This window comes from Thalassophryne amazonica, chromosome 5 (genome assembly GCF_902500255.1).
Source record: "Thalassophryne amazonica chromosome 5, fThaAma1.1, whole genome shotgun sequence".
Classification (NCBI taxonomy): Eukaryota; Metazoa; Chordata; class Actinopteri; order Batrachoidiformes; family Batrachoididae; genus Thalassophryne; species Thalassophryne amazonica.
In genome coordinates, this window is record NC_047107.1 from 62,416,819 (window position 1) to 62,434,985 (window position 18,167).

At 40.8% G+C, this 18,167-nt stretch overlaps 1 protein-coding gene across 1 annotated transcript in view; it reads left to right on the forward strand.

The window, feature by feature from the left end:
- LOC117510628 (netrin receptor UNC5C-like) overlaps positions 1-18,167 on the forward strand; it is a 962,031-nt gene that overhangs the window by 841,738 nt on the left and 102,126 nt on the right. Inside the window, 1 exon segment of the mRNA XM_034170417.1 lies at positions 4,382-4,573. Coding sequence (XP_034026308.1) covers positions 4,382-4,573 — 192 coding nt within the window.

An 18,167-nucleotide genomic window follows, 5' to 3' on the forward strand; every position in this document is an offset into this window, starting at 1 on the left:
GTCTCCCAGTTTTTTAGGTGCCTTTTGTCAAACTCCAGGTGGGCTGCCATGTGCATTCTACCATGCAAGCCTGATTGGTGGATTGCTGCAGAGATGGTTGTCCTTCTTGAAGGTTCTCCTCTCTCCACAGAGGAATGCTGGAGCTCTGACAGAGTGACCATCGAGTTCTTGGTCACCTCCGTGACTGCGGCTCTTCGCCCCCTGATCACTCAGTTTAGACGTGAGACCAGCTCGAGGAAGAGTCCTTGTGGATCTGAAGATCTTCCATTTACAGATGATGGAGGCCACTGTGCTCATTGGGACCTTCAAAGCAGCAGAAATGTTTATGTACCCTTCCCCATATTTGTGCCTCGAGACAATCCTCAAACAAATAAAAAAAAAATACAGTGTTCAACAGTTTGTTTTTTCAATCATCATCCTAATTCTCCTCAAAGAGATAATAATCAGAAACATTATTTATTTGTAAAAATGTGTTATATTTTTGTCTGAAAAGATGCAGGTACCCATGTGCTATAAACAGAATGTTAGTAACAGCTGAATAAAAATTACATATATATCTTGGGGAGTTGAGGGTCAGGGGGTTAAAGCACTGGGTTTGTGAGTAGTTTCAATTCCCCATTCGACCTGAAAAGCATCTGAGTCCTTGAGCAAGTCCTTAATCCCAAAGTTTGTCCCGGTGTGTGTGGTATAGCATGGCAGCATGCTGACATTGGTGTATGAGTGGGTGAATGTGAGGCATCACTGTAAAGCACTTTCAACATAAATGTGGTAATATAAATGTAGTCCATTTGCATACTTGTTTTTTCATGTGGTAGTTTATTTAGTAGATACTGGCAACATCATTGTATGTGTTGCCAATATCTTGGTGCTTCCAGATTTATTGTGTGGTTCTGAGAACTGAATGATAATAAGTGAGCTAAGATGTTGCCAGGATGTCTTTGGTACTAAATCCACTGCATTTCTGTAGTGGCTGTTCCATCTGATGCAGACCAGCCCAGTCTCACGTTTTTTTTTTTTTGTTTTGTTTTGGTTTTTTTTGTTTGTTTTTTTTGTGCTCCCGTGACGAAATGAGTCAAATTTTTGTGACGGGGTGTTTTTAACTCACTATTCCTAACCCTACTCCTACCACCGACCCTAACCTTAACCATAACCTAATCTTACTCTTCCCCCCACCCTAACCATAACCACCCTGAATGGAATGAATTACAATGAATTCGTACTGCCATGAGGAAAACGAGGTGCTTTTCGTGACAATATCACAAACCAATTAATGTATATTTCGTGCTGCTGGATCATGACGTGCCGTGAGACCAGATTGTGCAGACACACAAAACACTTTATAATCAGCCTAATTATCAAGAACATGAAAAAGTGTGTTGTATAATCAAGTGAAAAGGAGTCTGAAATGTACACCTAGTATAGGCTGGAGTGCCTGCTAGGGTCATTCTCACCCCCACCCCCCCACCCCACCCCCAGGGAAATTTGAAATGTTGAGGTAATTTGGGGCTCTTTGGTGCAATCTTAGCATAAAAAAAGCAGTCGGGGGAAGCTGTTAAAGTAAGGACTTTTTGGGTGGTGGTGAATTTCTGAAAAAGAATCAGGCAACCAATAAAAAATCCTTCCTGATGCAACCCCAGTTCCACATGGAAAAACAACCACAACCCCTGGTTTTGCTGAATGGACTCTCACTCCAGGACCTCCTTTTCTTCACTTGTAAAATCTGATGGGATCAGGTGTACACAAAGCAGGAAGGCCATGCAAGCTGTTCCTAAATGTTTATTTTTTTTATTCATTCATTCATTTAAGTTTAAGCATATTAAAGTAGAGAATTTTTTCACATGGCTCATCCCATCCACTTAGGGCAGCATTGCAGTAGTAAAACTAGGACACTTTAATATTGATTGAAGAATATTGGAGTTTATTATTATTATTACTGCTGTTGTTGTTATATGTAAAAAAAATAAATAAAAATAAAATGTATTTAAAATGTCTTCAAAAGTGAAACTTTACTCTACTGGATGGATAGGTGCGGGGGTGGACGTTTGACCCCTCATCCCTCTGGCTATATACCTGTACTATTTCTGTGAACAAAAGGAAAAAAGCTACAATGATGAGAATTTTTTAACCCGTTTTTCCCTACTGGCAACAATTGCAGCCGAAGTATATCACTGTCATTTTCTACTCACGATAAAAAATCTCAAAGGTACCAATGCAACTTTTTCCACTTATTAAAAAAAAGAATCTGGGGATAAATGGGTTAATTTGTTTATTTATTGTGTGTGTGTGTGTGTGTGTGTGTGTGTGTGTGTGTGTGTGTGTGTGTGTGTGTGTGTGTGTGTGTGTGTGTGTGTGTGTGTGTGTGTGTGTGTGTGTGTAAATTGCTACCTGATTGACAGGTAAGAAGGATATATCACATTTGTTGTGAATTTATAGTAAAGGCATTTATAGCAATGGGGCTTTTAAAACACACAGCGTGGCCCTGCAGTGAGGCAGCAGATGCAGCCATGACTCTCTGGTTTGCTCTGGCACTGTAAATATAAATGATGCAGAGGGAATGCACTTTTTTGGTGACTTGGGTTTAATTTATCCAATATCGATCAATCAAAAAAATCTGACTGGGATTTGAACCAAAGATCCTCTGGTGTTGATCCCACCTCTTTAACTCCTCCTCTTTCTCCTTGGCAAATTTCCAGGTACCGCTGGAATGACTTTGTGTCACATAAGCAATGACTTAATGAGATCCAGATGAAGCGTACTACTTGCATCGTGTCACAATGTGCTGTGCTGCGGTCATGTTGTGCCTTTTCCAGAACATGATCAAGCGTGCAGGCGTGTCATTGATGGGGACATCCATGTACTCCATCTCAGTTTGGTGATATTGGGCTATCTAATCAAAATTTGTTTTCTTTAACCTCATGTTGCATGTTGTTCTGGTTCCCCTAAAATGTGTATATCAGCAAAAAACTATATGAGGTAACCCTCACCACAAAAAAAAAACATGCCAAATCAACATGCAGATCCCCATCAGATCTGCTGTTACAACTGTGAGTGAAAAGGGAGAAGCTGAAGGGGCGTACTTACTGACGAGCAGAAAACTATATGTGGTAACCCACACTACATCTATGTTTCCCCACACGGAATTTTGTGGTAAAACTATGACGCATACAAACTTGTGATTTTTGCATTGCGCAGTCACGTATTTGCATATGAATTCTTGATTAAGAAGGACATGTTGATTGCATCTTCGTTTCCCTCTGAGGTACAAAAAGTGGCTCATAGCGCCCTCACATGGCAGGTGCCTGTCCCCGTTACGTGTGAGTTCTCTCCTGTGATTGTGTGTTCGACGTGCTCATCAACACAAAGGCACGTGCGAGCACATATTTGTTTGCCTCATCAAAGGATTTCTTCATGCATAATCAAGTTCATACTTTCTGAACTTGTTCTGACACGACAAAAATAAAAATCCTTTAGTAAATGTCTCAGGCTGTTTGCAGCAAAAAGCCTGTTATCAGCCTGTGAACTTTAAGGGCGGATTAAGACGAGGGTGCCTATGCTTTGGCGTTTTCTTAATAGCTGCAGATAAATCCCCTCCTACAAGCTACAGAGGACATGATTATACCGCGAGTGCTTTAAGACAGCTGGAGAAAAGTTGCTCAGATGCTTTCATGTTAAATATGTAGGTTTGTTTGTTTGGCTGCTTTGAAGTTGAAGCGGAACTTTTTGTTTTCTTGCCATTTCCCACTTTGGAGCTGCTATTACTTCTTTTCATGTCTTGCATAGTTTTTAATTCTCTTCTCATCCACTTGTGTGTCCTTTTTTCTTTCTTTGCTCTTAGCTGTTAACTTGGACATTCAGCGTTCTTCATTGGCTTCTTTGTGCTTACAGCAGTTGGTGGTGCTACTGCTTGAACAGCCATAAAACTCTCAGCCAAATTGAAAAAGAATGTTAGTAGCCTTGTAAAATAATTAACAGCCTTATTAAGTTTTAAGAGGTGGTGCTGTTCTTTTTTTTTAACGAAAGGTTCCTCTGTCTCTCTCCCTGCTGTTAAAATTAGTATGTTGCACAAAGCTGCAGGGCTGTTTAAAAGTCTAATTTGATATCAAACCTATAGATTTTAAAGTTAGTCATTGTTGTAACATGGCCCAAGCAGAGGGTCGCCCCTTTGAGTCTGGTCTGCTTGAGGTTTCTTCCTCAAATCATCAGAGGGAGTTTTTCCTTACTACTGTCACCTGTGTGTTTGCTCTGGCAGTTGGTAAGGTTAGACCTTACTAGTGTGAAGTGCCTTGAGGCAACTTTGTTGTGATTTGGTGCTATATAAATTGAAATTGAATTGTTGTTTGCTCACAATGCGTCCCTCTCATTGTCTTTTTGTGTTTTCTAGCGGCTCCCAGTACGGATGACGCGGCGCTGTATGTGGGTGTTGCCATCGCAGTGATTATGTGCCTGGTCATTTCTGTCATTGTGGCACTTTTCGTCTACCGCAAGACGCACCGTGACTTCGACTCAGACATCATTGACACCTCTGCACTAAATGGTGGATTCCAGTCTGTGAACATCAAAACAACCAGATCAGGTAAGAACAGCTGAAGGAAAACAGTTACATTCTTTAAAAGCTCGCATTATGCACAAATATGGTTCTTTTGAGGAGCGCTCTTGAGTATTCAAAGTACTACTCTTAAAGCTGTGAGAGACGACATCTCGCTTGTAGGGCTTAAGCCCCTTCGCCAAGCTTATGCAGCCCTATGTGGCAATACTTTGAGGGACGCAAAGGCATCTGTGAAATGGATGCAAAATATTAAACATGTTTAATACAATAATACATGGTCGCATTAAACATGTTTAATTTTTTAGTGGACATTCGGTGTAGAGCACTGGACGCAGTGCTCTACACAAGTCTATACAACACTCTGCTACTATATGCAAGTCTACGTAACAATGCGTTACTGTACACCATGCCTCCGCAATTGTACACTACTCTACGCCCATCCAGCGAAAGATCCTTTCGGTTTTTTATCAGTGCATACCTGCATTGCTAGATTTTATTCATCCTGCTGGACTCTGCTGTTTGCCAGTGAAGTTTCAAAACCACCAAAGAAGAAGAGGCTGGCCAAAGCCATCCCTGCATGCAATATACACAGCCATTCCTGCGTAATAGATACGCAGCACAATGCAACTCTATGCAGGCACAGTGTGAAAGGGGCTTTACAGGAATTTGCATTTCCTGTAAAGTGTGTATGTGTGTCCAAACTTTTGACTGGTCATAGACATTTTTTGATTGATCTGTTTCAGATTAACAAAACCCAAGCCACCAAATATGTGTTGACATGTACTCTGCTTTGGTACAAGACCGGTGTCCCCTCTTTGAACAGTGTGTTTCACTCTGTTTCATAAGCATGGAGCAGTGACAGGCTCAGCGCTTCAAAGACAGAGATCTGTTTCTGGTGATATTATCATCCTCCCAGCCAGTCAGGGAGTGATGTCCACAAAAAATAAATTACTGTTTCCTTGCTGTCGTCTATTTGACTCCTGTTTAAGGTGCCCTGACACTTGCACAATTTTATCTGCGCACTTGCACGCACTCTGCTGTACAGGACAGTAAACGTATCAAACTGTGCACGGCTTTGTGCAAGTGTGCAAAGAAAATTTTGAAATGTTGAAAATCTCCATCACGCATTAATAATGTGAACTTCACGTGAAACAATTAAAAAACACTGCGTGTGAGTGTGAGTGATTGCCTCAGTGCACTGCATTACAGCACAGCTCATCTGAAGGATTATAACGAGATGTTAAATCTATCATAAACATACTTTTACAGCTGCTCATAAGAACATGCAACTGTTTTACCAAGCCATTACCATATAGATATTACAAATAATGACCTTTTAGACAGTTCCATTGTGTTTGCCACCTCATTAAGCGCATGAGAGAGAGAGGGGAAAAAAAAGCCGGCAGATGAAATGGTCCTCTGTGATTCCGGAAGTGATTAGAGGCGTTTTCAACAGCCAACTCTGAGAGAAAATGATAAATCCACTACAAAATCATTATTTTATATACGCCGCATCCAGCAGACCAAAGCGCAGTGTCCAGTGGAACAAAACACAGCATCCAGCTGGGAATACAGCAGGTGGGATCATCACAACGAAGTGCCTGCAGTTGCGCGGCTCGTCGTGCAAAGTTGTGCATGTGTCAGGTGGCCTTTACACAGACAGTGTACACACGGAGAGACAGAGAGGTGTCGAAAGGGCCCTGACTTAAGCCCAGGTTACACATATACTCAACAAAAATATAAACGCAACACTTTTGGTTTTGCTCCCATTTTGTATGAGATGAACTCAAAGATCTAAAACGTTTTCCACATACACAATATCACCATTTCCCTCAAATATTGTTCACAAACCAGTCGAAATCTGTGATAGTGAGCACTTCTCATTTGCTGAGATAATCCATCCCACCTCACAGGTGTGCCATACCAAGATGCTGATTAGACACCATGATTAGTGCACAGGTGTGCCTTAGACTGCCCACAATAAAAGGCCACTCTGAAAGGTGCAGTTTTGTTTTACTGGGGGGGGATACCAGTCAGTATCTGGTGTGACCACCATTTGCCTCATGCAGTGCAACACATCTCCTTCGCATCATCCGTGAAGAGAACACCTCTCCAACGTGCCAAACGCCAGCGAATGTGAGCATTTGCCCACTCAAGTCGGTTACGACCAGGGGCGTAGGTTTGCATATGGACCATAGGGACAAGTCACAACCAATATTTTGGGATGGCAAAATAGTCCCTACCAATATTTAGCATTTTTTTATATAACAAAATCATTCACTATTTTTTTGCGAACTCGATACTATAATTTTAGTCATCACATTTTGTGTTTTCGACGTGCCAGAGTGACAGGGTTACCCATGTTGCAATTTCACTGGCTCACGTTCTTCTCACATGGATGTAAACAAAGCGCAACTCGTGGTGGCAGGCAGTGCTTAATTTGTAAAGTGGGAGGTCCCGGAGCGCAGAGGATGGGTGGCTCTGGTACAGAAAAACAAGAAGGGCGGGGGGGCTTGCGAACAATGCTGTGCGCCACACTTAAAATAAACTGCACACCCACACAAACACGCACACACACACCTTCACAAATGACACTAACACCCTGCCTTTTCCTCAGAAATTACTACATTTATGTTTGCTGTCTGTCTCTGTACTTTTCTGTCACTTTTGCGCTCTTTTTCATACTTTTCCCTCGTTTCAAAAGTCACCGAACGCACTTTACCGTAATATATGCAACATATAGCACACTGTTGGAAAGCACGGGTTCTTGGCTTGCTGTCAGTGTTGAAATTTTTCAGAGTGAGGGCGTACATGAGAACTTACGGTAATGAGAATCAGCGGCGCACTAGTGTGAAACTTCTGTGTTTTTCCTCCGCGTTATGACATCACAGGCTTACGTTTACCGTAATACACCATATATCATTGGAAAGCCCTTTTTTTGGCAAATTAGGTTGCCAGATACCTACAACTGCATTATTGATGAAGAGAATAGATTATACATCTTGGTTGCAAAAACTTTTTATTTTTATTTTTTTTGTTGTCTTGTTCTCTCAGGTGTAGGCATATAGAATAGATTCGTGATTTTGGGTGCAATTTTGTTATTTAAGCTATTTGTTTGTTTGCCTACACACTTAATAATGTAAATAAAGTGTTAAATTATTCAGCATTATGTTGTCATATGTTATGTACTATGCTGTACTTGTGCGTCTAATGGTATGAGTGGGTTAGGGGGTGGTGGTGGTGGGCAGGGGGGCCGGGGGGGTGGTAGGTGGTGGTATTGTCCCTACCAAAGCTGAGACCAAACCTACGCCCTTGGTTACGACGACGAACTGGAGTCAGGTCGAGACCCTGATGAGGACGACGAGCATGCAGATGAGCTTCCCTGAGATGGTTTCTGACAGTTTGTGCAGAAATTCTTTGGTTATGCAAACCGATTGTTCCAGCAGCTGTCCGAGTGGCTGGTCTCAGACGATCTTGGAGGTGAACATGCTGGATGTGGAGGTCCTGGGCTGGTGTGGTTACATGTGGTCTGCGGTTGTGAGGCTGGTTGGATGTACTGCCAAATTCTCTGAAACAACTTTGGAGACGGCTTATGGTAGAGACATGAACATTCAATACACGAGCAACAGCTCTGGTTGACATTCCTGCTGTCAGCATGCCAATGGCACGCTCCCTCAAATCTTGCGACATCTGTGGCATTGTGTTGTCTGATAAAACTGCACCTTTCAGAGTGGCCTTTTATTGTGGGCAGTCTAAGGCACACCTGTGCACTAATCATGGTGTCTAATCAGCATCTTGGTATGGCACACCTGTGAGGTGGGATGGATTATCTAAGCAAAGGAGAAGTGCTCACTATCACAGATTTAGACTGGTTTGTGAACAATATTTGAGAGAAATGGTGATATTGTGTATGTGGAAAACGTTTTAGATCTTTGAGTTCATCTCATACAAAATGGGAGCAAAACCAAAAGTGTTGCGTTTATATTTTTGTTGAGTGTAGACGGTTTTGTCGGCGGGTAGTACGTAGACCGAAGTTCGCGGCAGTTCCGTCTGTTTTCGCGGTGGAAAGGGGCGGAGCATTTCGCCAGCGTTTTGAGCGCTGTACTAGCCGCAATTATGCGGATAAAACGCCGCTAAATCCGCCGAATAAAGCAGAGTTTTGACACCGTAGCATCCGGCACACGTCAGGCAACAGGGGTTAATACCCAGTTCTATCCTTTACAATCACAGGTTAAGACGTGCGTGAGAATGGCGGTGTTCTGCTGCCGCCGATAATGCCTTGTGTACCGCTGGATTTATCCAGGCAAATCCTGCGTTACTCCAGGAACTTTTGCATATAGGCACCGCCCCCAGAGTATAATAGGCTGAAGCGGCTGTCACTGCAGGGGGAGGGAGCTCATCTCTCAGCCTTTTCTTCTCCTTCCTTTTTCCCCTCCTCAACGTGTTGCTCATTTCCACCACAGGGCTACCCTCTGCTTCTGAACCAGACCTCTTGTAAGTCCTTGCTGCTGCCAATTTTCTTTTAGGAGGCATACTGGAGCTTCTCTACAAAAATATCTGGAGCTGGCCGCGAGTGAGAGGCCTGCATGCAGCGCACTAGCATTTTTATACTGACCGGCGCCTATCGGCTGTTTGGAACGCCGTTAACCGGGAGGTGGCGTTTAGAACGGCGTACTGTCTGCTAGCGCCGCCGTTTTGTCTGCCTCTGTCACCTGTTAAAATGCCTTTGAGGACGCCGATGTGGGCTCCGTTGCCGTTTTACACGCCGTTGGTTAGGGATACAACGCTGGCCGCCAATTACGGTGGTGTAAACTGCGGCACTACAGGAAGGGGCAGGATGAAACGGCGATTAAAAAGTATCAAACGCCGTTGTTCGCGTTGTCCCCGTCATCACGCGAATTCTCCGGAAGCGCTCCCGGAATTATTCGACATGTTGAATAATTTTTTTCGACGATTCCCGGTAAAGCCGGAACTAAGCCACGCCCCCTAGTGCCGGCGTTAACAACTGCATGTGATCCTTAAGACGGCCAAAAACTCTTCCGGGACGCTTCCGGGAGCTCTTACCGTCTATGTATAAATGGGGCTTTACTCCACCCCAACCCTGTCAGAATAAAGGCCCACTTTTGACGACAAAGAAGATAAAGATGTCTTTTTACAAACATCACCATTATTATCATCAACATCAACAATAATAATCATAATGAATGTATTTTTAACAATTAAAACATCATTCAATTACTATTACCCTTCTTTTTTAACAGCCTTGTTGAAAACTGTAATTTGTTTTCCATTTTTGTTTTTATTCTTCCAAGATCTGAGCTTGAACTGGAAGTATTTTTTGAATAAAGGGGACATTTCCCCTTAGGTGGACATTGAATCTTGAAATGGTAAAAATTTGTGAGTGCGTTTCTTTGATTAGAGGAGGCACACAGTCAGAGCAGGAACCCTCGGACTCCACACTGCATTTATCTTCATATTCCATCCATGTCTACACCTCATGGGGCCTTAGAGTGCTGCTGAACAACATTTGGGCTGAGCAAAACTGATTTTAAGGAATAAGATTGCACTTGAGTCTCACTCTGACTTCTCCTCTAAATCAAAGAAGGATTACTGCGGTTATAGTTTTGTAAATTAAAGAGTGCTGCAAAGCGCAGACAGACCAACAAATTATCAACAACAAAAAACTAGAACATCCTGTCCAGTTGGCTGAAAAGTCCATGTTTGTTTATTTTTGCTGCGACCAGTTTGTCCACACTGTTCCATATTTCTACACCAGGCACACTTCTCTTCCATCACAGTCTCATTCTGTTTTGCCCGTCCTTTCCTGTTGATCAGAACTGTTCTCTCTGTATCTGCATGTTTTTTTCATCTTCCTCATCTTCCATCACAGTGACTCCTCCCACAAACAGGCATTTATCTTCCTTTTAAAGGAAGCCAACTTCTATGCCTGTCTGATTGCTTATTTCTTCTGCTCTCAGTCTACAGGAGGTGACGGGGCGAAGAAAAGCATCAGAGTGTACATCCTCATTCATTAGTGCAGACACACACACGCACACACACGCAAGAAGGTTTCACAATATCATGAAGCCATATGAGTTTGGGAAAACATGGTCAGATAAAATTAACATTATTACCAGCTACAAATGTCATATGCTGAAAGAAATGAAATGCTATATTTATTCAAGCTGCTGATATTAACTTATCCCACAAAACCTGGCTATTTACATGGGAAACAGAATATTCAATGTAAAACAGAATATACACACACACACACACACACAATCATCTTCAACCACTTATCCAAGATTGAGTCACGGGGGGGGGCGGGTACACACTGGAGAGAACGCCAGTCTGTCACAGGGCCACACACAGACAAACAAACACATTCATACCTGCACACACACTTACGGACAAAATAAAATTTTCCAATCCACCTAACCTGTATGTCTTTGGATGTGGGAGGAAGCCGGAGCACTTAGAGGGAACCCATGCAAATACAGGGAGAACACGCAGATTCCACACAGAAAGGCCACAGGTGGGAATCAATCCCATGACCTTCTCGCTGTGAGGTAACAGTGCTAATATTGAAGAAATCCTTCAAAGCCTATATAAAGGTAAATCTTGATCCAGAATGTGGATCTGGATCTGGGTCACCTCAAAAATTCAATGGAGTCTTCCATGCCCTAACATCTGTCCGTGGTGCAAATTTGGTGAGAAACCATGTAGTTTTGATATAATCCTTCAAAGCATATATGATCCAGAATCCAGATTCGGACCCGGATCACCTCCAAAATTTAATGGGGTCTTCTGCCATGGATCTAATATGTATGTGTGTTGAAATTTCTGTAAAAATTCGAGCAGTAGTTTTGATGTAATCCTGCTAACAGTAATCCTTCAAAGCCTATATAAAGTGAAACTTGATCCAGAATCTGGATCCAGATCCGTATCACCTCCAAAATTGAATGGTTTCTTCCATAACCTAATATCTATCTGTGGTGAAAATTTCATCACAATCTGTGCAGTAGTTGTGACGTAATCCTACTAACAGACAGACAGACAAATAAATAAACGCTGATGATTTTATTATTTTTATTTTATTTTTATTTTATTACATCCTTGACGGATGTAGTAAATATATAGGGGTGTAACAATTACCCATTAAAAATCAGAAGTTAGTTTTCATTCAGCAGAAACAGTGACACTGATACACCAACTCCTCAGTCAAGCTAAATGTACTATGAACCGGTTAAAGTTTAGATATTAAAATTTTAAATCCACTGAGTTATGCTTGTTTCACAACTTCAGTATCGCCAACCTTTCATAATAGTTCAAAGGACAGTGTGTGTCCAATCACAGGAATGTTCACTTATGAGGTAAAACTAAACTCGAGATGTCCGATAATGGTAGGCGGTATAACAAATTTAAACTTTCAGTTCACAGTTTTCTTATTCTATCATACTGATTCAGAACGGGAAAGATATGCTATACTATTTATACCATGTTGCTGCCTTTTTCCTCTTCTTTTGGCTGCTCCCATTAGGGGCCGCCACAGCAGATCAATCATTTCCATCTCACCCTGTCCTCTGTAACTTCCTTTGTCACACCAACCACCTGCATGACCTCCTTCATCATATCCATAAACCTCCTCTTTGGCCTCCCTCTTATCCTCCTGCCTGGTGGCTCCATCCTCAGCATCCTTCTCCCTATGTAACCTGGGTCCCTCCTCTGCATATGTCCAAACTATCTCAATCTCACCTCTGATTTTGTCTCCAAACCGTCCCCCGTGAGTTGGTCCTGTGATATGTTCATTCCTAATCCTTTCCATCCTCATCACTCCCAAAGAGAATTGCAACATCTTTAGCTCTGCCAACTCCAGCTCTGCCTCTTGTCTTTTTGGTAGTACCACGGTCTCTAACCTGTACAACATAACTGGTCTCACTACTGTCTTCACTCTTGCAGCTATTCTTCTATTATAAATCACTCCTGCCACCTTCTTCCACCCATTCCACCCTGCCTGCACTATCTTCTTCACTTCTTCACTTCACTTCTTCACTATCTTCTTCACTTCACTTCTTCACTCTCTTCTTCACTTCTCTTCTTCTCCATTACTTTGGACCGTTGACCTCAAGTATTTAAACTCATCTACTTTCACCACCTTGACTCTGCATAATTGCACTATTCCAATGGGCTCCCTCTCATTCACACACGTAGTCAGTCTTGCTCCTACTGACTTTCATTCCTCTGCTCTCCAGATCTCATCAGTCAACCATTACCAATGCAAACAAGAAAGAACTCAGAGCTGAGCTTTGGTGTAATCCCACCTCCACATTGAATGAGTCTGTCATTCCAACCTGATCTCACGGCAAGTTGTGATTCAGCAGTATGAAATATACATTAATCTATTGGTTTGTGATATTGTGACAAAAAGCGCCTCATTTTCATCACGGCAGCACAAATTCATTCTTATTCATTCTGTGATGCTGCACGAAATTAAAAGTGAAGCGGGGGGAGGGGGTCGAGGTGGTTATGGTTAGGGTTGGGGGTAGGAATAGGGTTAAGAATAGTGAGTTTAAAAAAACCCCATCACGAAAATTTGACTCATTTTGTAATGGGAGCACAACAAAAAAAACGTGACTAGGCTTGTCATTCCTATTGCACATCTCACCGCCGTCACACTATAATTGTACATGTCCTGCACTACCATCACATACTTCTCTGCCACTCCAGACTTCCTCGTGCAATACCACAACTCTTCTTCTGGCACCCTGTTATAAGCTTTCTCTAAATCCACAAAGACAAAATGCAACTTTTTCTGTCCTTCTCTATACTTATCAGTATTCGCAAAGCAAATATTGCGTTTGTTGTGCTCTTTCACAGCGTGAAACTATATCGCTGCTCACAGATCTTCATCTGTTCTCTAAGCCTAGCTTCTACTACTCTTTGCCGTAACTTCATGCTGTGGCTGATCAACTTTATGCCTCTCTACTACTGCAGCTCTGCACGTCACCCTTGTACTTAAAAATAGGAACCAGCACAGTTCATCTTCACTTCTCAGCCATCCTCTCATTTTGGTTTGGTTTGGTTTGGTTTGGTTGTCTATTCCAAGTCAACATAATATATAAACAATAATATTAACAATATAAACAAATAGTACAGTTTTATGTACACACTTGACACTGTTCATAAGATGGTGAAAAGAAAAAAGAAAATGAATAAAGACAAAAAAGGCATAAATAAATTAACATAACACAAACAGAATCAACTTGGAAAGGAGTGGGATGAAGACAAGGTTATTGACTCCCACCCAGAATTCCATCCTCAATTAAATTAAATTACATGGTTGCTGTCATTTTGAGCTTAATATTTCATATATAATATATAAAGCATATAAATAATACAATATACAATAATACAAATACAAATATTTGCCGAGACATGCCTATCTCGGCTTTCAGTGGCTTACCAGTCAAGTGAGTATAAGAGAAATTGTGGAGAGCTGGGCATGTCCCAACTTGTCCTCTGACACTCCAAAAACGGAGGTGTTCTTTGTCTCGCTCCATCAGCGAATCCGTCGTGATGCGCGAAGCCTCCGGCTGGCTTTCCTTGATGAAATCTGCCGGAAAATGGCTGATGTCCAGCTCTCTCTCTGATAACCAGAGAAATTGCACACGATGGTCCCAGATCCATACAGCCATCCGTTTAGAAATGAAATGGTCGTTTCAGCCTGTCGATCGCGGCTCGGAGCACGGCATGCCCTCAGCCGCTGTGGGCCGTCCTTAAAGCGGTAGTAACACTCCTTAATCTCTGTGAAGCCCATAAAATTTTCACAGAAAGCCATCTGAATTTATCGAATGGTTTCCACCTGGCTGTCTCACACGGTTCCTGAAAAAATTTTAATGCAACAAAACGGCAGTCATTCAGACATTCTCGTGACAATGAAAAAACGAAGAGAGGGGTGGACCAGTGCTCACTCAAAGCCTGCCCACAGGCGAATGACGCAACCGACAGGTTTGAAAAAACTCACGCATGCGCACGAAGGTTCAACCTTGGCTGATGTAAAAACATATGAATCAAATCCATATATTCTTTGCATAAAATAAAAAGGGCCGTTACTTTTCTAACAGATCTCGTATAATCAATAACACACTATAATATAGGCAGTTATTTATATTGTTTTACATTCCTAAAAATGTTCTAATTTTATTTCTTAGTATATAATCATGACCCTCCTAACCAACAGCCCTGTATTGTGACCAAATCATTTCCTTATACTTTGATTTGAAGTAATGAATATTTGTACATTGCTTAAGTTGCTGCCCCAGTCGGTTCCAGAGTTTAACCCCACACACAGACACACACAAACCTTTCCTCGTAGTTCTTACTGGCTGAATCTTAAAGTTACTACAGCCCCTCAGGCTATAACCCCTTCTCTGTGTGTGAAGAGCTTTTGAATATTAATAGGCAGGATATTTTTATTTGCTTTGTACAGAAGTTGTGCTGTATAAAAATCGACTAATTCATATAGTTTTAACAACTTAGACTGCAGGAATAGATTATGAGTGTGCTCGTAATATCCTACCTTGTGTATAACTCTAATAGCACGTTTCTGGAGTATAAAGAGGGGATGTAGTGAACTTTTATAGTTATTGCCCCAAGTTTCAATGCAGTAGGTTAGGTATAGGGCAACACTAATGAACAATACAGTAAATACAATGCATTATAATCTAAGAAGTATTTAACCTTGTTAATCACTGAGACACTTTTAGAAACTTTACTTTGTATGTGTCTGATGTGTGCTTTCCAGGTTAATTTGCTGTCTATAGTTATTCCTAAGAATTTTATTTCTGACACAGTATCTGTACTGACACCATCTATATTTATTATCTGATTTAATTTTTCCTTGTAGTGCCCAAATAATATTACTTTAGTTTTATTTAAATTTAGGGAAAGTTTGTTAATATCCATCCATAATTTCAGTTTAAGTAATTCATTATTTATACTATGAATTAGGTCATGATAATTGTCACTAGAATATATTAGTATCATCTGCAAATAGAATTAGTTTTAATAACTTTGAAACACCAAATATATCATTTATATACAAATTAAACAACAATGGACCCAATACAGAGCCTTGTGGGACCCCACAAGCAATGCCCAAATACCCTGAATGAAATTCACCCATCTTCACAAACTGTTGTCTCTCTGTTAAATAACTTTGGATCCAGTTCAAAGCCACTCCCCTAATGCCATATCTTTCCAATTTTTTTTAGTAAAATTCCATGATTAAGAGTATCAAAGGCTTTTTTTAAGATCAATAAATATTCCAGCTATATATTTCTTCTTGTCTAATTTATTCGGGATTTCTTCAACCGCATCAATTATGGCCATTGATGTTGACCTGGCTAACCTAAAGCCATACTGACTTTCATTAATTATGTTGTGTTTATCTCTAAATTTCTCTAATCTATTGTTAAAGAGTTTCTCTAATATTTTTGAAAACTGAAAGAGTAGAGAGACTGGTCTGTAGTTAGTGAAGATGTGTTTGTTTCCATTTTTATACAATGGTATTACTTTTGCAATTTTATTTTCATTTTGTTTGGAAATGTTCCTGTTTGGAATGATAGGTTGCATATATATGTTAAAGGTTTAGAAATACTCTGCATAATTATTTTTATTACAGTCATATCTATATCATAACAATCAGTAGATAATTTGCTCTTACACTTACTTATTAACAGTATCTATTAGTTCAGCCTCGGTTACTCCATACAGAAACATTGTCTTTGAATTATTTTCTATGGGTGAATTGTCAAGCTGATTTTCTTTGCAATTAGGAATTTTATCAGCCACGTCTGGTCCAACATTTACAAAAAAATTGTTAAGACTATTTACAATGTAATTCATATTATAGTTATCAAAATTCTTATCAGTAAAATAGTCTGGATATGACTTATTACTTTTATAACCCTTAATAACAGTATTCAATATTCCCCAAATTAGTGTCATTCCTATTGTTATGTAATAAATTGCTATAATATAGTTTTTTGCTAGTTCTCATGATATCAGTCAGTTTATTTTTATAAATTTTATATTTATGTTCAGATTCCTCAGTCCTTAAACTATTAAACTGTCTATATCAATCAATCAATCAATTTTATTTATATAGCGCCAAATCACAACAAACAGTTGCCCCAAGGCGCTTTTTATTGTAAGGCAAGGCCATACAATAATTACGTAAAAAACCCCAACGGTCAAAACGACCCCCTGTGAGCAAGCACTTGGTGACAGTGGGAAGGAAAAACTCCCTTTTAACAGGAAGAAACCTCCAGCAGAACCAGGCTCAGGGAGGGGCAGTCTTCTGCTGGGACTGGTTGGGGCTGAGGGAGAGAACCAGGAAAAAGACATGCTGTGGAGGGGAGCAGAGATCAATCACTAATGATTAAATGCAGAGTGGTGCATACAGAGCAAAAAGAGAAAGAAACACTCAGTGCATCATGGGAACCCCCCAGCAGTCTAAGTCTATAGCAGCATAACTAAGGGATGGTTCAGGGTCACCTGATCCAGCCCTAACTATAAGCTTTAGCAAAAAGGAAAGTTTTAAGCCTAATCTTAAAAGTAGAGAGGGTGTCTGTCTCCCTGATCTGAATTGGGAGCTGGTTCCACAGGAGAGGAGCCTGAAAGCTGAAGGCTCTGCCTCCCATTCTACTCTTACAAACCCTAGGAACTACAAGTAAGCCTGCAGTCTGAGAGCAAAGCACTCTATTGGGGTGATATGGTACTATGAGGTCCCTAAGATAAGATGGGACCTGATTATTCAAAACCTTATAAGTAAGAAGAAGAATTTTAAATTCTATTCTAGAATTAACAGGAAGCCAATGAAGAGAGGCCAATATGGGTGAGATATGCTCTCTCCTTCTAGTCCCCGTTAGTACTCTAGCTGCAGCATTTTGAATTAACTGAAGGCTTTTCAGGGAACTTTTAGGACAACCTGATAATAATGAATTACAATAGTCCATCCTAGAGGAAATAAATGCATGAATTAGTTTTTCAGCATCACTCTGAGACAAGACCTTTCTAATTTTAGAGATATTGCGTAAATGCAAAAAAGCAGTCCTACATATTTGTTTAATATGCGCATTGAATGACATATCCTGATCAAAAATTACTCCAAGATTTCTCACAGTATTACTAGAGGTCAGGGTAATGCCATCCAGAGTAAGGATCTGGTTAGACACCATGTTTCTAAGATTTGTGGTTCCAAGTACAATAACTTCAGTTTTATCTGAGTTTAAAAGCAGGAAATTAGAGGTCATCCAGGGGTCGTTTTGACCGTTGGGGTTTTACATAATTATTGTATGGCCTTGCCTTACAATATAAAGCGCCTTGGGGCAACTGTTTGTTGTGATTTGGCGCTATATAAAAAAATTGATTGATTGATTGATTGATCCATGTCTTTATGTCTGTAAGACAATCCTGCAGTTTAGCTAATTGGTGTGTGTCCTCTGGCTTCATGGATAGATAAAGCTGGGTATCATCTGCGTAACAATGAAAATTTAAGCAATGCTGTCTAATAATACTGCCTAAGGGAAGCATGTATAAAGTGAATAAAATTGGTCCT